The 20,379-nt window shown below is 39.7% G+C and overlaps 1 protein-coding gene across 1 annotated transcript in view; it reads right to left on the bottom strand.

Moving 5' to 3' along the window:
* LOC109021230 (protein SCAI homolog) overlaps positions 1–20,379 on the bottom strand; it is a 57,272-nt gene that overhangs the window by 21,141 nt on the left and 15,752 nt on the right. Inside the window, exons 4-6 of the mRNA XM_019003829.2 lie at positions 17,926–18,147; positions 17,747–17,813; positions 16,251–16,475 (exon numbers count right to left, since the gene is read on the bottom strand). Coding sequence (XP_018859374.1) covers positions 16,251–16,475; positions 17,747–17,813; positions 17,926–18,147 — 514 coding nt within the window. The remainder of the gene's footprint in view (positions 1–16,250; positions 16,476–17,746; positions 17,814–17,925; positions 18,148–20,379) is intronic.

Here is a 20,379-nt window from a genome sequence, read left to right as displayed (position 1 = left end):
CCACTGTCGATGATTCCTCAGCCATTCGCGATCCCGATGGGTTCATTGGTAGACCCACTAATCGGAACCGTAGATTTTTCAGACCAGTTTGGTGAGGAAGAGTTCAAGCAAGACAACCAAGCTGCATGCGGATGAGTGAAGTGGCTACCTCGGCCATGAGTTAATGGATTATTTAGTCATTTATTTTCTTGTTTTATTTACTCCCAAGAAGGGAGAACAATGATCTGAGTTCCTTAAGGTACTTATGGACATGTAATGATACAATTGTATTTTTGGATGTATTGGTGACTTGCGGAGACACATTTGTAACATAATTGTGGTGTTTAAAATTTCTTTGTTAGTAAATTTTTAGAATAATACTTATCTATTGCGACTTGTTCATATCATTAGCAACATGCTAGGTGCATGCATATTAATGTCATGAGCATATAGGGTGCGTAACCCGATGTTATATATCCCGACGTCTCGACAATCAGTCAAATTACAAGCAGGAGATCGGGGGTGTCACATCTATGTCCTCAATTATGCATGATTTCATTCAAATAATCATCCTATATGTATGTTTGTCCAATCCCGTGTATAAACATGCATTCTAATGCCATAATACCTAATTCTAGCATGTGTAATTCCTAGCTTTTTATGAAATCCGAATTTCACTAATTTCATATGATCTCATGGCATTAGTCTAACATACCTATCATAAAGGAGAAAAGGAGAGAAAGAGTTACCTAAAGGAAGAGCTTGATCAAAATGTTGGGTTGGATACACGACTAAGTGGTTTGGATCTTGATCTTCTTGCTTAGGGTGCGAGTCTTGTAGCAAGGGTTATGGGGCTTAGAGATTTTTGGTTTTACCACAAACATAAAAGAGAATTTCGTGGCCTTGGAGGGAGCCATGTTTGGGGCTCATGTAATGGTAGATAGGCTCTCATATGGGGTCTATAAATAGAGTTTGGAGGGTGCAGAGTCCAACGGGTATGGTAGTCCTAGTGTTGTAGGTTTAGTAGTGTGTTTGGATTTTATTAGGAGTCATTGTTGTCCTAGGAGTTGTGGTTGCCTTTGGAGTTGTGGTTGGAGTAGGTATAGGTGACTTGTAGTTGGAGTATAACTAGACGTGCTTGCAACTATAAGTGTAGTGCAAGTAGGTTTCAGGTATAACATACGTGAGCTCACTTTCATGGGTTTTCTATGGGCATGGCAAGGATAATACTTGGGCTTGCTTATCCTTACATGGACCTAGCGGGTTTGGGCCTAGTGGGCTTGGCCTAATGATCTTGACGGGTTTCTAAATATTCATAAAATTAATTCTCCATGATCCTAGGGTCTAATCCTAGGTGCCCAATAATTAACCTCAAGGAATGAACACGGTCTCAAATTTTTTTTGTGTTAGAAATTAGAGGAAACATAGTTTAAAAAGAAAAAAGGTCTGCACAAAGAAAGTCCAAAAGCAATCAGAAATTTATTTTTGGACAGCAGATTTGGTGAGGTAGAATCCAGGGCCTTGTGTGGGCTATTTAAGGCGTCCAAAAAAAGGAAATCTTTCAGCAATGTGACTCTTAACTAATGAAAGTTCAGAAGCCCCTTTTTTAAGAATTCATCTTTTATTTCCAGATATAAATGCAAGATTTTGGCTAGGACTAGGTGACTAGATGGGTAAAGATTATTTGATATTTTTGTAAGTTAGATGAATGTAAAACACTTTGATTTTATCTATAAACGTTTGAAGTGTATCTAGAAGTTATTAGAAAATGTTTTAGATAAGTCAAGAGTATAGGTATCCAAATTCTAAGGAATCTAGAATTATGGAGGGGCAAGGATAGTAAGAAGTTCTCAGTCAAGACATACTATAAAATTCTGGTATCACAAGGTAATGAATATTTTCCGTGGAAAAGTATTTGGAAGTCACGCGTACCTTCCAAAGTGGCTTTTTTTGTGTGGACTGCGGCACTTGGAAAAATTCTAACCACGGATAATTTAAGAAAGAGGAGACTCATAGTAACGGACTGGTGTTATTTGTGCAAAAAAAATGGAGAATCAGTGGACCATCTATTATTGCATTGTGAGGTGACGAGAGAGTTGTGGAATGGAATATTTCGTAGGGTAGATGTCGCATGGGTTATGCCGGCAAAGGTGGTGGACTTGCTTGCTTGTTGGAAGGGTCTACAAGGTTGTACACAAGTAGCTGCAGCTTGGAAGATGATCCCACTGTGCATTATGTGGTGTATTTGGTTGGAAAGGAATGCACGCTGCTTTGAAGATAGGGAGCGATCGATGGAGGAGCTTCAGAATTTTTTTCTACACACTTTACTATTATGGTTTTCAGCCATTGTTCTTAATGGAAACAGTGTACATGAGTTCCTAGCTCTAATTTAGTTTTTTAAGAATGTATTTAGGGGTTTTCTATTGTATACTCCCTGTGTACATAGGCCTTACCTATTTTCATTCATATTAATGAAAATTACTTTTTACTGATCAAAAAGAATTTGAATGGAAACTACATCTGTTGAGAAGACTTAGCTCCAGGTGTCAATAGTTGTGTCAGCAGAGTTTTTCGCAGCAGAGTACTTCCGTTAGCAAGATCCTCCTGTGACTCAAACTCTTAACAGACTCATTTCGTCAGCGGAGTTCTACTACAGTTAAAACTCTGACCCAGTTATTTATGAAGGTGATTTTGACTGGATGTAAGCTTTTGAGGGATTCTAGACTTGGAGACATTGAAGAGTGATCCAAGTACTTGAGTGTGAGAATTTTCTCGTGTTTTTCTCTCTCTCTCATTGAGTGCGTACTTATTCCATCTTGGAGTTTGATTGATCAAGTTCAGCCAATAGAGTTCGAGGAGAGAAGTCAATAGTTTGAAAATCGCCAGAGGTTCTGACTATGACTGCAGTAAAGACAAATGGTTCGTTTGTCAGGTCAAGTAAGAGAGTCAATTAGCAAAGGTTTTGTGATTGAGAATTACTTGTAACTGATTTTCAAATAATAAAATTGACTTTTCTGAGTTTGGCTGCCCCATAGGATTTTACCTTTGAGGAATTCTTCAAACGGTTTCACTGTATAACCAAATTTGGTATTACGCACTTTATTTACTTTATATATTTGATTGATTATCAAATTATTTCATTATTGATCACTAACCAATTTGTTGATTGAATTGGTAGAACATTGTATTACAATGCAAGGGTACTTGGGTAATTTCACCAGACAACACTCAAGCTTTTTGTGGGGCTAACCAAGATCACATCCGTGTTTTTTAGGGCTCTTATCCTATGCTTTGAAAAATGTATTAAATATCAATAGGCATAACCAAGTACACTAGATTGAAAGTAAATTTCATAAAGTCAAAGATCGTTCCAATGGGAAATGTTCTTAATGTGGAGAATTTGGCTCTCATTTTCGGGTGCAAAGTATTGTGCTTGCCAATGAAGTATCTTAGTCTCCCCCTGGATGCTTCTTCAAACCAAAGGCTATATGGATGAGGTAACTGAAAAAATGGAGCAAAGGTTGCCTAGTTGGAAGAGAATGTACTTGTGTAAAGACAGAAGGGTAACTTTGATCCAAAGAACTCTACACAACTTGCCTATTCTTTCTTGTCCTTGTTCCCACTTCCTAGTAAGGTGGCTCGTCGTATAAAGAAGCTACAACGAGGTTTTTTATGGGGAGGAATGGATGATGAATTTAAATTCCATCTGGTGAATTGGCCCACAATATGCACTCCGATTTCATAAGGAGGTTTGGTAATTTGAATTCCCCTGGTTTTTAATGAGGCTCTATGGGGAATTATGGAGATACCAATTAGAAAGGGGGGCTATTTGGGGTACCGTTATGGACTCAACTTTAGCGGGACATGGAGTGGATGCTGCCAAATGATGTAATTGGATCACATGTGGTGGGGCTTTGGAAGCACAGAACAAGAGGATGGGGAACTTTCTTTAGATACACTCAATTCAAGGTGGGTGATGGGTCTAAAATCAAGTTCTGGCATGACCTATGGTTCAATGACAAGGGTGTCAATTCGTGTCTGATTATTCCAGTTTGTGCCGGGTTATTCAGGTTCGGGCAATCAATCAATCAACACTAATCAAATCCAAATAAAAAAAATGTTAGTCAAGTACGTGTCTTTTAAATCATAGGTCAAGTCATGGGTCAACCATCTTTTTGCCACTCTTCGTAATTGTAGAAACATTTTGTAATAATTTACTTTAATTGTATAATTATTATGTGCTTCATGAATCTTTTCTTAATCTCCTTTGTCACTCTTCTACAGTATACATCGACAATGTCGATAGGATTAATAATATATTATAAATTTGGAAGGTTTGAGTTTTCATGAATTCGAATAAATATATATACTAAAAAGAAACCAGTTATTTTATAATTTGAAAAACCAACAAATTTTAACAGAAACTCGCAAAGGAACCAGAACATATTTCAGCTCTTGACGTCCTTATCAATAGAGGTCAGCTCTTGACGTCCTTATCAATAGAGGTGATACACACTATAGTGAGCTTTGACTAGCCTCTCACAATAGTTAATAACAGAAAATTGGGATGGATGTTCTACAATTTGTTAGAGTTTTAAGTTTTGTTATTTCGATTTTTTAGGCTCTTCGGTCTATATATCTTGGTAATACAAAAATCAAAAGATTATCAACGATTAGAGGTTTTCACTTTTCAATAATTGTGGATTTTTGGAACTCACTCAATTATCATAAGAGATGGATAAAATACTTTTATCATTTCATTAATATTCAAAGTCAAATTGTCTCTAAAACTTATTCATGCATCACTAAAACTTTTGGAAGATCTGTACCATGGGTATCATGAGACTATACTAAACAAAATTGCATATTATGAAAAATTATGTATTAAATAAACAGGTTAGTTTGATCAACCCACGAGTTACCCAGCTTGAATCGAAAACAACCCAATTAAATAATCGGGACAATCGGGTTCATGTCAGATTGACTCGAGTCAAGTTATGCTTGAACCTAAACCTATTATTCCAGGTCGAGTTCATGGGTCGTGTAAAAAATTGACAGTCCTAGGAGACAAGACCAATCAAGTAAGCCTATTTGAGAATCTAGGAATCACAAGGTCTCTCAAGAAGCCTCAGTTATGGATAATCTAGAGCTGTCCAGTGGTTTCCCTCAATCAAATATCACTTTTTCCAGAGCCACACAAGATTTGGAAGTTGAGGAATTCACTAAATTCTATAATCTTGTATATGCTACTAGGGTGAGGGTGGGAGAGGAAAACAAGATCATATGGAGTCCATCAAAGAAAGGGAGGTTTTCTGTTTGTTCATGCTAAGTCTCTGATTACGAACAATACCAATTTATTCCAGTGGAAGAGTATTTGGAAGTCTAAGCCAACCCCTAGAGCAGCTTTCTTTGTACGGGTGGCTTCCCTAGGGAAGATTCTCACAGTAAATAACCAACAAAGACTCGGATTATCATAATGGATGGGTGTTATATGTGCAAAAAGAGTGGGGAGATTGTGGACCATTTACTTCTTCACTGTGCGGTTGTCATGACCCTATGAAATGAATAATTTGCTAGAATAGGGGGTTAGCTTGAATGATGCCAAGAAGGGTAGTTGATTTCCTATTTTCCTAGCAAATTGGAGAGGCTTACGTGGTACCACCCGCAAATCGCAACAATATGGAAGATGGTCCTCATTTGTCTATGGTGGTGTCTTTGGAGGGAGAGGAATGAAAGAAGTTCCAAAGATCACGTGCGATCAATTGATGAACTTAGATTCGTCTTTTTTAACGCTTTACTCCACTGGTCGATTGTGATAGATTTTATCAGTTTGAATGTTCATGAAGTCCTTGCGTCTCTAGTCAATCATGCGTAAGTGTTGCTCTTGTATATATCTCGTGTACTTGGACTACACCTATTTCTCATCAATAAAATTCTCATTTACCAATAAAAAAGATGCTAGGAATCCTAATATGAACTGCTGTGACCCACTTTTTCCTTAGGATTTTGGTTGCAAAAACTAAATAATTTATAAGCCAAGAAACCCTAGTTGCCGCAACTCCTAGGTTGATTAAAAGTCCAATCTAACGTGAGTTACTCTCTACAAAAACCAACTCTCCAGACCCTTAGTGATCAGATCTCATTATAGAAGGCAACAACTTCTCCCTCCTAAGTAATGTGAGATCTCAGCCACCATCCTTTTATACTCAATCCGAGATATGACATACCTTTGCATCCCAAAATGCTAGGAAGACTATCCATATCAGAAACATTACCCACTAGACCAAGCTCTTAAATAAATTCACAACACAAAAGCAGCTTCACATAGGAAAAAGGCCATCACTTATATAAAAAAAAAAATTATAAAAAAAAAAAAAAAACATAGGAAAAAGGCCCTCAAAGAGCGGGGATGGAGCCCCATAAAAGATCAAGGTATAATCTAGAAACAATAGAGGAGAAATGTTAAGCACACCAAGATCACTTGCCCCCACAGAAACGTGAAAACCCTCATTGACTGGAGCTGCTAAAATCTTTCTAGAGGCTCCCTCTCTCAAACCATGAGAGCTGTGGAAGAAGCTAGCAAGTGCCATTCACTAATATAGAACAGTTCTTAACCTTGTGAGTGCCATTCACCAATATTGGTCAGTAAACTAATTTGCTATCCAAGAAATAAATGGTCCGTTAAACTAAAAAGATTGCTGTGAGTATAACCCCTTAGGTTTCCATCCAAAACAGAATGAAAACGCCATGTGGAATGCCACCGAGTCCATGGTGAACATGTGACATGCCACATATTAAAAAGAAAAAAGATGAAAAAATAAAAATATATAAACAAAACTAAAACAAACAAAGAGAAAACCATCCCTTTGAGTTTCCATCACCCCTTCCCCTTGCCACCTTACTTGTGCAGGAGAGATGGAGGGGTTGCCAGCTCCACCCTACACACCACCCTACCAGGGAAAACCCCACTCTCGCTGCACAAGTGGGGTTAAACTAGGGGAACGAGTTATTTAAAAGAAGGTTAAACAAAGGGATTATTTAATTCGTTTGTCAGTTTAGGGACCATTGTTTTTCAAAACCCAGGGACTATTTTCTATTCCTTTTTTTTGTAAGAATATTGCGGTTTTTCTTTTCGTTCACGTTGGTGGTTTTGGGTGTTCGATAGTGTTCTATTGCACTAGATAATGCACTCCATGAAACATGCTGTGATTGAGTCTAAGCTTTTTGAGGTGGGTAGGGATGGGCGATATGTATTTTTGAGCGAGAAAGGGCGGAAAGGGGTGAAATATATGAGAGTGGGGGTGGGGACTGCTAGGTGGTTTTGTAGTGCTCTAGAGGGTGGTCTGAAGGCTGCAGATAGGGGCTTCTACTCCACTCATAGGGATGGGGACAGTGGCTATATTGCACAAAGCTGCTCCAATGCTCGAGGGACTTACATGGTTATGGCAGAGTATGGAGGTGGTGGGAGAAGGAGTTTCATTTTTATCCCTAAAGGCAAAGTTGGTATGGGCTGAAGGAACCTTATGGTGGTGTTGAAGGAAGTCGTATGGAGTTCTTCCATCGTCATTCAAGGAGGCGCTAGTAGGTCGGCTTGAGGGGCCTTGTGTTGCGAAGAGGACAGAGATATTGCCCATGTCTGGTGGAGTTCCTTCTTTGGAGAGGGGTCAGTGCAGCGACAGTAATGGCAGGGATGGTGTTGGTCCAAATAAGGAAACAATTGTAGAGGCTTTAGCTGTTATCGAAATTCGCTTGGGAGAACTAACTGATATAGTTGGTTGGCTGAAACGCAGTGTTTTGGGGCAGGATATGGAAATTCTCAGAGGCTTAGGAAAGGGGCAGGCCTTGGGCACAGAAGATGGGCCTTAGCCCAAGGTCATACTAGACCCAGCAGTGGACTTCGTCGGGAGAAAGTTTCCAAAGGCCGTTGCTAACCCTTTGGTTCGTGGGCCCAACCCAATATCGCCGATGAGGTCTCAGGTGGTCTCACCGCAGGCAATCGCACCGATGGTCTTGCCGCAGGCCGTCGTTCCATTGGCGACAGCAATTACGCCGATGAGACCTCTTCCAGATCGTGAGGGTCTTGCACGAAGCCATATCGAGGGAGCTCCTCCTCCTTTGGCTGTGGGATCGTTCAAACAAGCCTGACGGGACCTCAAGTGGTCGCCGACACGGTCTCGGCCCAAGTAACGACAGCGAGGGTGGTAGATCAAATTCTACCGTCGCGCGAGGAGGAGATAATGCAGATTCCATCTACGTTCTGTAGTTTTCTAGAAGTTGATCCCCAGAAATTGCCAATCCATAACTTAGAACCCTCATTTCTTCAGTTAGGTCTTTGTTCTACCTACGATGATCATCTGGAGGTATTATCGGAAGAAGGGGAAATAAGGAGGGGGTTTTTCTTATAGGGACCCTTGGAGGTTAATGTGGACTTCTCGAATTCTCTTGCAGTGGACGAAGTGGGCACTGTAGTAGAATGGAAAGGTAACAATCTGCTTGGGGGGGAGGGAGACCCAGAAGTAAGGGAGCCTTTTCCATTGTATTGTTCGTTACGGAATGACTTTGAATTCTCTGAGTGAGTATTCCAAACGGTAAAGGACATCCAACAGGTTGTGGGTATGAAATGTGTGGGATATGAAGAACAGTTTATGGCCCTCCTCACATCCATTGAGGCGAGTCATGCTCAGTCCAAGAAAGCTGATTCTAAGAAGCAAAGGGGGCCTAATAGGCTTAATTGGTTGTTGAATGAGGGTAGCTCAAGCCACATTAGGTCCAAAGGGAAGGGGTCGGTTGTGTCTTTATGAAGCCAAAAATTGTGTCATGGAACGTTCGCAGGTTGAACGAGGCTACTAAACGTCTACGCATAAAAAAAATCTACTTCGGAATTAGAAGGCGGATATCGTATGTTTACAAGAAACCAAACTGAAATTGGTAAACAGAAAACTTGTGAGAAATGTGTGGGGTTGCATGTATGCAGATTGGGCCTATCTAGCTTTGGAGGGGGCATCGGGCAGTATTTTGGTGATGTGGGATAAAAGGGTTGTGGAGAAGATGGAGGAGTTTGTAGGGGAATTTAAAGTGGCTTGCTCTTTTAAGATGTTAGAGAATAATTTCTTGTGGGCTTTTGTAGGTGTTTATGGACCGAATGCTGACAATGTTAGAAGTCGTTTGTGGGATGAACTGGCTGTTATCTATAGCGGATGGGAACTTCTTTGTTGCATACGAGGAGATTTTAATGTAGTAAGGTTCCATAGTGAAAGACCTGGAAGCACTCAGATACATCCAGCCATGGCTGAATTTTCCGAGTGCATTTTTTACCTAAATCTTGTTGAACTCCCTCTAGTTGGCGGTCTCTTCACACTTCACATGGTCTAATAGTCAAACTTGGTCCAGACTGGATAGATTTTTAATATCGCCGGACTGGGAAAGCCATTATCCGGAGGTATGTCAAAAGCAATTGCCGCGTCTATGCTCGGATCATTTTTCCATATTATTAGATGGAGGTGGTATTCAAGGAAGTCATCGTTATTTCAAATTCGAAAACATGTGGCTTAAAAGCGATGGCTTCGTGGATATGGCGGTCTTCTTATCAGCTTTATGGTACCCCCCTCTTATATTCTTGCAGGCAAACTGAAAACGTTAAAGGAAGATTTAAAGGTTTGGAATTTCCAATCGTTTGGAAATATAAGGGAGCAAAAGAAAACTCTAATGGAGGATTTTACAAAATTTTGAAAGGATTATTGAGGATAGGGCTCTTACCCCAGAGGAAGTTTCACGTAAGACAGTTGGAAAAGGTTTTAACTTTAGAAGATATCTCTTGGCGACAGAAGTCAAGAGCTCTTTGGTTGAAGGAAGGGGATCGAAGCACAAAATTCTTCCATAAAGTGGCTAACTCTCATCAGAGAACTAACTCTATTGAGATGCTAAAAATCAATGGTAGTTATTGCACAGAGGCCCCTATGATCCGGGAACATGTGGTGAATTTCTATGAACATCTATTTACTAAAAACGAGGGCTAGAGGCCCAAACTAGATGGATTTGGTTTTGAGTCCATAGAACCACAAACAGCATCTTGGTTGGAAAGATCTTTTGAGGAGGTATTAGATGTGGTTCGAAAGATGGTAAAGGATAAAGCACCAGGTTCAGATGGCTTTACGATGGGGTTTTTCCAAACATGTTGGGAGGTGGTGAAAGATGACATTATGAATGTGTTTCATGAGCTTTTAGGAAATTCAATAAAAGCCTGAATGCTACTTTTATTGCTTTGATTCCAAAAAAATCCGGAGCAGTGGAGTTGAAGGACTTTAGGCCCATTAGCCTCATTAATGGGATATACAAAATCATTTCAAAGGTGCTAGCTAACAGGTTAGGGGTGGCAATTGATAAAGTAATCTCAAAACCACAAAATTCTTTTGTAAAGGATCGTCAGATTCTGGACTCAATCTTAATTGCAAATGAATGTCTAGATAAGTAGATTAAAGTCTAGCACTCCAGGTATTATTTATAAATTAGATATGGAAAAAGCATATGATCATGTAAACTGGAAATTCCTCTTATATTTACTGAAAAGATGTGGCTTTGGGGAGAGGTGGTGTACGTGGATCAGATGGTGCATCTCAACGGCAAGATTTTCAGTCTTGATCAATGGTAACCCAGAGGGTTTTTTCAATAACTCTTGAGGCTTAAGACAGGGTGACCCTTTGTCCCCTCTGCTTTTCGTTATCGTCATGGAGGCTTTGAGCAGGATGTTATCAGATATGGTTAGTCATGGTTTTATGGCTGGTTTTTCAGTGGGTGATCCACAGAGGGGTCTCATCTCAGTCTCCCACTTATTATTCGCAAATGACACTTTAATTTTCTGTGATGCAGAGCAAGACATACTTAGGGCACTGAAGGCGCTTCTTTTTTGTTTCAAAGCAGCGTCAGGTTTGAGAACGTCAGCTTCTCTCGGCAGTTCGCTAACACTCTTGGGTGTAAGGTTGCTTCTCTCCCTATGGCATATTTGGGGTTACCATTGGGGGCTGCTTCACGGGCTTCGTCTATTTGGAACACAGTTATTGAGAAAATAGAACGAAGATTGGCCGGGTGGAAGAGACTGTATTTGTCGAAAGGAGGCCAGGTGACTCTTATCAAGAGTACTCTCTCTAACTTGCCAACTTACTTTCTATCTTTATTTCCAATTCCAACTAGTGTGCCAGCACGAATCGAAAAACTTTATCGAGATTTCTTATGGAGTGGGATGGGAGACGAATTCAAGTTTCACCTGGTTAGTTGGGATAAGGTATGCAGACCAATTCCTTCAGGTGGGTTGGGGATAAAGAATTTGAGATTTTTTAATCGGGCATTGCTTGTGAAATGACTTTGGAGATACAATTTGGAACCAGAAGTTCTATGGAAATTAGTGGTTGATTGCAAACATGGTAAGATGGGGGGGATTGGTGTACTAGAGAGGGGAATGTGTCCTATGGGGTAGGGTTGGGGGGTGTTTTCTCGTCATACTAAATTTTTTTGTGGGGGAGGGCACTCGTATAAAATTTTGGAGGGACATTTGGTGTGGGGAGGAGGCTCTAGCAGACGCCTTCCCTTGCGTTTTTCGAGTGGCATGTGATCAAGAGGCTTCAACGGCAGATCTCATGGTTCGCTCAAGGGATCAACTCCATTGGAATGTCACCTTTAGTATAGCAGCTCAAGATTGGGAACTAAACAGTTTTGAGGCGTTTTTCAGTCGTGTGTACTCTACGAGATTGTTTGGATTGAGAGAAGATAAGTTGTGGTGGAATTCGGCAGGAAATGGTGTTTTTTCGGTTCGCTCCTTCTATAAGTCTCATACCTTGCTTCCAAACATGCATTTTCCTTGGAGAGGATTGTGGAGGAATAAGGCACCTCCAAAAGCACTTTTTTTCACTTGGACAGTGGCTCTGGGTAAGATTCTGACCACTGATAATCTACGGAAGCGCCGGGTTATTGTTCCAGAATGGTGTTGTATGTGCAAGAAAGCTGGCGAGACAGTGGATCATCTTTTACTACATTATGAGACAACTGGAGCATTGTGGAGCGTTGTGTTCATTTGATTAGGGTTAAATTGGGTGATGCCTACTACAGTGGTAGAGTTATTGGCTAGTTGGGTATCGCCAGGTGGTGCTCCACAAATCAAAGTTGTGTGGAAAATGATTCCTATTTGTATTATGTAGTGCATATGGTGGGAGCGTAATGAGCGGACATTTGAAGATAAGGAGCGGTCAATAGAGGATCTTCGAATTTTATTTTTCTGCACCTTACTTCTTTGGGCTATTGGTGTAGATTTTAATGGCCTAAATGTACATGCTTTTCTTCTTTCTTTTTTAGCAACTAGATAGGTTTTATCTCTTGTATACCACCTTGTATACCTAGGCTTTGCCTATTCTTATTTATACTACCGTTTACTTATCAAAAAAAAAAACTTTTCTTTTTTTCTTTTTTTTTTCAAGCTCCATTAGTAGTTTTCTATTTTAATTATATTTCAATATTATTTAATTATCTTAGGATTTTAGGACTAGCAATAGCCTACAAAAAAAGCTTTCATGTATTATAGCAAAATAAATGATAAACTATTTCTGTGAAAATTTGACAGCAAGAGCTTTGAGAGATACAATTCTTCCCAAATGGGTAATACTACAGAAAGCTAGATGTGATGCTTCTGAAAACTATGTGTCATTCATAAAATCGTACCTCTTGTTAGTCCTTTTTCCAGCAATTAGAATCCTTTCCAGCAAACTCATATATGAATCATCTTCCCCATCTTTCCAGAAAGCCCAAATGTAGTAAACCCCCGAGTCAAATCCAAGCTTTACGAGCACTCCTATTATGTTTCAAAGCGGTTTCGGGGCTTAAGATAAACCTTGGTAAATCTGAGATGGTGGCGGTGGGTGTGGTGCCTAGTATCGATAGCCTAGCTAATCTCTTGGGTTGCAAAGTGTCTTCCCTGTCTATGAAATACTTGGGCCTTCCTTTGGGGGCAACTTTCAAAGCTAGAGCCATTTGGGATGGGGTCATTGAGAAAGTAGAGAAAAGGTTGGCTGGGTGGAAATGGTTGTATCTATCGAAGGGGGGTCCGGCTCACTTTGATCAAGAGCACATTATCTAATCTTTTGACCTATTTCCTCTATTCCCCATTGCCTGTAGGGGTGGCAAATAGGATCAAGAAATTATTTCAGGCTTTCTTATGAGGTGGCCTGGGGGAGGAAACTAAATTCCATCTTGTTAATTGGAATAAAGATTGTTCCCCAATCTCAAGTGGAGGATTGGGAGTGCCCAATCTGAAGATCTTCAATAAAGCGCAACTAGGCAAATGGTTATGGAGATATCACTTGGAGGATGAGGTCGTTGTGGAAGGAAGTTATTGATTCTAGACATGGACATGGAGGTGCTTGGGGGGGTTGGTGTACTAATGCAGTGAGGGGAGGCTATGGTGTGGGCTTGTGGAAGTGTATTAGAATCAGATTTTGGTGAGGGCACTAGAATCAGATTTTGGCAGGATTTTGGTGTGGAGAGTGCTCCTTAGAGAGGGTCTTTCCAGTTCTCTATAGTATAGCCATAAACAAGGAGGCTTCGGTGGCGGATTTACTTGCTTTTCCACATGGCTCCCCCCAATGGAATATCCTATTCACTAGGGATAACCACGATTGGGAATTGTCTACCATTTCAGATTTTTTTAGCTTGTTATATTCCTTAGGAAGTATAACGACACATGGTGACAGGATTCAGTGGCGGTCATTAGTCAGCAAGAAATTCACAGTCAAGGCATATTATAAAATTTTGGCTTCACAAGGTAATGTAGCTTTTCCATGGAAGAGTATTTGGCGGTCCGACGTACCTTCCAAAGTGGCTTTCTTTGTGTGGACTGCTGCCCTTAGGAATATTCTGACCATGAACAATTTAAGGAAGAGGGGACTCGTGATAGATTGGTGCGATTTGTGCAAAAATCACGGAGAATTAGTGGACCATCTTTTATTGCATTGTGAGGTGATGAGCATTGTGGAATGGGATATTCAATCGACTGGATGTTGCTTGGGTTATGCCATCTAAGGTAGCTGAGTTGCTTGCATGTTGGAAGGGTATACAAGGCTGCCCACAGGTGGTAGCTGCATGGAAGATGATTCCATTGTGCATTATGTGGTGCATTTGGTCAGAAAGGAATGCGCGGTTTGAAGATAGAGAGCGAACAACGGCAAAGCTTCAGAATTTTTTTCAGCATACTTTCTTATTACGGTTTTCTGCTATTGTACCTAATGGAAGCAATGTGTATGATTTCTTATCTTTAATTTAGAGCTCTTAGAATGTATTTAGACGTTTTCTTTTGTATACTCCCCGTATACTTGGGCTATGCCTATTTATATTCACATCAATAAAGTTACTTCTTACCTATAAAAAAAAAAGGCTCCCCAACAACCCAAAAATTCCAATGGTCCAAGAATCCAAAACTTTACTGGTACTATTCACAGCACCCATATCAACTACCTAGAAACTTAAATTTTCTTCTTTGTATTGCCCCCACAGCAAATGCACTGTTTTACTCCATAGTAAAAACCAAAATCCTTAAGTTTTCCTACATTTACCATCTCAAACCCTAACTCTAGTAGCTCTTCCTAAACCCCAAAAAATTGCTGTCAATAAACTCCACCATTAGATTTGGTATCACAATCTTTATACTGCATCAACTATAGGGGGTTGCTACCTATCAAGTTCTTGAGGATCCACATAACACTGGAGTAAGCTTTTAAAATTTATAAAATCTCATTTGGGAGGACGTAAGATGCAACTGTGAGGGGGGGGGGTGGGGTGGGGCAGTGGAAGGGCTATACACAAAATAAACAGGAAAAATAATAAAATAAATTAGCTTCTCTGAATTTTTAATTAAATTTCAATCAAATATGTAAGAGTGAAGCAACCAATCAGTGCCATCTGAATAATCTGATGGAATGATCTTAGTCATTAATGCTTCAAATCCATTCTTGAAGTTTCAAGATCCTCAAAAATTGTGTGCTTTCCCCTCCCATGATAAACACCGCATTAGGCATATGTGGGACCACCTTACAACCCAAGACTATATGATGCTTGCTGAAGATCCCATCCCAACAGACCAACGTGTCAACCAGTACTGGACATAACCCACATAACCCCATGAGAACATACAACAGGCCATATACCCTGGCAACCAAACAATGAAGGAAAAACAAATTTACTAGCTCCACCATTTCACATAAAACACCTCTTCCCATTAAGCTTAGATGCAAACAGATTTTCCTTCTGGTCATGAATTAATTCAAATTGGCAAGTTAAATCAGAATTCCCAAACCCAAAAATCTAAAACAAAATGAACGAAAGCTCATCTAATGAATTATCTTCTGTTTTGTATCACGGAGATGTTGAAAACGCTACAAAATGGAGCTCTGGTTGATATAGGTTATACTGCCAAGTTTCACTAAGAGAAACGGATATATTTTTTTGCTAGGTAATTGAAGTTTTAATTAAAACTCTAAAATCAGAGCCCAAGTACACAGGTAGTATACAAGAGGAACACCCAACTAGCAATAGAGAAGGAGACAAGATAATCATGGAAACTCAGTCCATTACAATCTACAGTCAAGTTTCACTAATAGAGAAGGATATATTAGGGTTTCTAACTGAACAAATTGGCAAGGTTTCAAGTTAATAAGTAAATGGAATTTTAGAAATCAAGCTGCTATTATGCCTCAACACAAGGAAACAAGCTTTGAGACACAAACGGTGTGACAACGAATTGATAAATAATATTTAAAAGATTACAAAAGAACAAAATTTTAATAAACTATGTGAATGAAGAACTCCTTCTCTTCCTATAAATGATAAGCCTTTAAAATAGGGAAAGCCCAAACACCCAATTTAAGCAGAGGGTTCAGCAGACTGTAAGAAATTCTGAAATGCTCAAAACTAATCTACAACTACATATTGACATTGAACATGAATGCTCATCAACCACCACAAAGATTCCCCAATTGCTCTTCTTAATTACATAAAAAATAACAAAGTCTAATGTTCTCCCTGCTTCTAGCTTTAATCCATTACGTCTCAATAATAGATAACTACATGTCACGTGCAAAACGTTTGTGTGGAAGTTTCAAGGCTTTACAAAATATCACTTATACGACCTCCTAGATTTCAACCAAAGGCGTGGATTTTATAAAATAATGCAAGTTGGAGAATGCATTTCGATAAATGGGATGTGATCTAGCGTTCATCAAAGATCCAAGAAGTACCTCCATTTCCACGAGTTCCAAATTGTAAGCAGCCGGAGGGGTTCGTATAATCTCCTTGACTTCGCAGGGAAGAAGGGTTCAAGCTATCACAATTGAGGCTGAACGGTGAAACAGGGTTTTCATCAGTATAGATAGCATCCGACTGAAACTTCCTGGCACAATTCCCTTTTGCATCTACACAAGTTTCAGCACCCCTTGGAGATGAAATAGCAAGTCCACCACTTCCTGAAGCAACTCGAACAACATGAGAAGCATGTAGACTTTAAAGGCTTAAATGCAAATAAATAAAAAAGTGGAAACAAGTTGAATTTAGGGTAAAATCCACCTGCACACTACCGGTTTGGGTCAATTCTATCAACACTACTGGATTTTCTTATTTAACATCCTACAATATCAATTTTTCTTGCCAATTAACTCCATCCAACTTCTGTTTAATTAGTAAGGTCATTTTTTTCTATTCTAATTATCCTCACATCCAAATCCAACATTTCTACGTTTCATTCATTTAAAAATTTAGTACCTCTTGAGGGGCATCAAATTGAGCAGATATTGGTAATGAAGGGCTCTTTTGATTCCTTTACTGAGTTTGTGACATCACACCACAAAAGGCCCTCACGAAAAGGAACATGCAGGACACGGGCCACAAAGCTCACTAATTGTTCCATTCCACCAAAACTCTACAGCACACCCCCCATCTCTCTCTCCTCTTTGCTCTCTCTTCTTTTCATTCACGGTGTTACTTTCTCACTACATAATATTACCTGGCTTAAACGCCCCCCCCCCCCCCATTTGCAATTTCTATTCAGCCTTTCCTTGGCTTGCCTCTGTTTTGTTGTGGCTTGATGTGTGCAAGTCATTTGTCGTCAAAGTGGGATATTGAGGTTTATTTGTTGTAGATTTTCTGCGGTTTGATAATAAATTTGTTGCTTTATCGATAAGCCAGGAATGTGAGGATTAGGCTTGGGTTATTTTGGCTTTGATTTGTGGAGATTGTCACATGCAAATCTTTTCTTGGGTTTAGATTCTGTGCATTGAATCTATATGATGTTACTATCCCTTGGTTGTGTATTCACTTGTCATGACCTTTGTTCATTCTCTCTTGGGATCAATTTGTGTGGCTATAATTTCATTTCTGTGTGGTATGTTGGTGGGTCAAGTCAAGCTCTGTTTAGAGTGTTCTTAAGTGTTTTTGAGAACAAGGCAAAAAGTTGGTGATAATGCTGCCTTGGAAGTAAAAGATAATGTATTTTGATACGGGGGATAATTGAAAATTTGATACTTGGTGTGAGAATAACTGGATTGCAAAAACAAATGTTGCTAATAATATAACTTTTATAAGTATTGTTGCTAATAACAAAATGAAATGGGAATGGAGGTGGATCATTAGGAAAAGTTGATATCAAAAGGGTGGAATTTGAAAAATTGAAAAGTTGGGAGGTGTTGATAGATTCGACCCAAACCATAGGAATTGTAATTTATCCTAAAATTTCAGTAACCTGAAGCTGACAAATATACTAAGAGAATCCCATCAAGGGGGAGCTCCTCACAAACCGTGGCCAAAACCTGTCCAAAGAAAGAACAATCAAATGAAACATTTTAAATGCTGAAAAAAGCATTAAACCTAAGCCTCCCAAAGCTCCTAAGCTAACATTTTTATCATATATAGCGTACTTACTGCAATGAAATGTGTCACAGATGGACGATACAAAACGGCTTTCCGTGGGTTAGGTGGCAAAGTAGGATCGGTGATATTCTGGGAATAGTTCATACGACAAGGCCCTGGGGCACCATTTTGGCCCATTCTTGTACCACTCGACTGGTATAAAGAGCCACTAGGCTCCCACTCCAGACACTGAAGCATCCTGAAAGTGTCGAGAGTAAGTTCTGAAAACTTGACCTGAGGAAGAACAAATACAATAAGAGATAAATTAGAGCATAGCTTAGAATGCTCTATGGAGCGATAGTAGGAAAATTAATTTACTGAAAGGCATACATTACAAACTGGGGAAAATTATATCCCACTTTGTGAGGGGCCATTTCTAAGGACAACTACATAATACTTGATTGTTCATTTTTTTTATCAGTAACATAATATTAGATTGTTCCAATCACTGAAATGTGGCAGCCATACTATTTACTCCAACATACATTAACCAAATTTGTTGTTTCTACTATAATTATGCCCACAAGCCCCAACAACTCCCATGTATTAGTGGATTATATTTATTTGAATTAATTCCTATGTTATCTATGTATTTTCTGGTATAGATATATTTGGACAGCTGTATAGGATTTATATGATTTGTAATTTGAATATTTAGATTATGTAGATAAGTATGGGAAACAAATCTTATCCAATATTTGAATCCCTATAGGATAGGAAGTCAGTTTTCGAATGGCTAATTGGATGTAATCTATTTTGACTATTTAATGAATGAGAGGGGAGAGGATGAATTATTCAGTCAAAGAGAAATCTGTTATGGTATCAAGAGCAGGTTCATAATTTTTTTTCTACGAATTTTTTTCCTTTCTCGGGGGATTTCTTTGTGGGTTATCCATTCTCGGCGCTGGCTGAGTTCGTGTTTGGTCTTCCGTGTGCTTCTCGGTGCCTTCCTTGTTTGTTCTTGACCTCCCGCGTGACTATCGGCATTGTCTGAGTTGAAGGTTGGGGTTTCTTGTGACTTTCAACAACCTCGTAGTGTTCCTTGTGCATTATCGGCGCTGTCTGCGTCGATCTTTGGCTTCTGTTTCGGGAAAAAAAAAAAAAAAACAATTTTCTCTGTTTCGGTGATTATCGGCACTCTGTTTCAGAGTGTACTGTGGATTTCTGAGGTCATCGGCACCTTCTGTGACTGTTTTCTGGGCTGCGATACGTTGTACTGTGTGAGGGTGCTCACTTCTCAGACTATCGACGTTTTCTGCAGCAGTTTGGTCCTTGGTGAGGATTGTTACATCTAGGGTTTCTTGTCTATCATGTCTTCTGAAATTAGAGATTCCCTTCTGGTTCGATTCAATGGTAAGAATTATGCTGCATGGTCTTTTCAGTTTCAAATTTTGGTGAAAGGAAAGGAACTTTGGGGTCATATTGATGGGAGTAGTGTGGCACCAGAAGACAAAGTTCAGCGGGCTTCTTGGGAAAGCAAGGATGCCCGAGTCATGTCTTGGATTCTAGGATCTGTTGATCCTCACATTATCTTGAATTTACGCTCATTCAAGAATGCTCGTGATATGTGGAATCATCTCAAGCGGCTGTACACTCAGAATAATGCAGCAAGGAGATTTCACCTTGAACTAGAGATGTCGAATTTCTCTCAAGGAGCTCTCTCTGTGGAGGAGTTTTATTCTGGTTTTTGCAACTTGTGGGCTGAGTATACAGATATTGTATACACTTCAATTCCAGCAACAAGTTTGGCCGATATTCAAGCTGTTCATGAAGCAAGTATGCGGGCACAGTTTCTTATGAAACTAAGGCCGGAATTTGAATTTATTCGTGCTAATCTGATGAACCGAGATCCGGTGCCTCCACTTGATATGTGTTTGGGAGAGATATTTCGAGAGGAGCAAAGATTGATGACTCAAACAGCCATGGAACAAACTACTTCAGCTCCTGTGGCATATGCAGCTCAAGGAAAAATCAAAGGGAGGGATTTCAGCACTACTCAATGCTATAGTTGCAAAGGTTATGGGCATCTTGCTGCAAATTGTTCTAAGAAAACTTGCAACTATTGCAAGAAGCAAGGACATATTATCAAGGATTGCCCAATACGTCCGCCACGTCGCCAAGCAACTGCCTATTCAGCTGCTGCTGAGGCTACTAGTGCTGCCAGTTCTACCTTGGTCCCTTCCTCTCATGTTCCAGCTTCCACTTCTCAAAATTCCATTCCTATTACACCAGAAATGGTCCAACAAATGATAATCTCAGCTCTTTCAGCTTTTGGTATTTCAGGTAAAACCAAATCTGCCTCTAAACCTTGGTATTTTGATTCCGGTGCCACCAATCATATGACAAGTACCTCTAACTCTCTTGTTAATGTCTCACGGTATGCTGGTCCTCTTCAAATTCACACGGCAGATGGTAGTTCCCTACCTATCACTGCCGTAGGTGACATTTCTCCTTCCTTAAATAATG

The sequence above is a fragment of the Juglans regia genome, chromosome 12 (genome assembly GCF_001411555.2).
Source record: "Juglans regia cultivar Chandler chromosome 12, Walnut 2.0, whole genome shotgun sequence".
NCBI lineage: Eukaryota > Viridiplantae > Streptophyta > Magnoliopsida > Fagales > Juglandaceae > Juglans > Juglans regia.
This window is presented reverse-complemented; position numbering and strand designations above follow the sequence as displayed.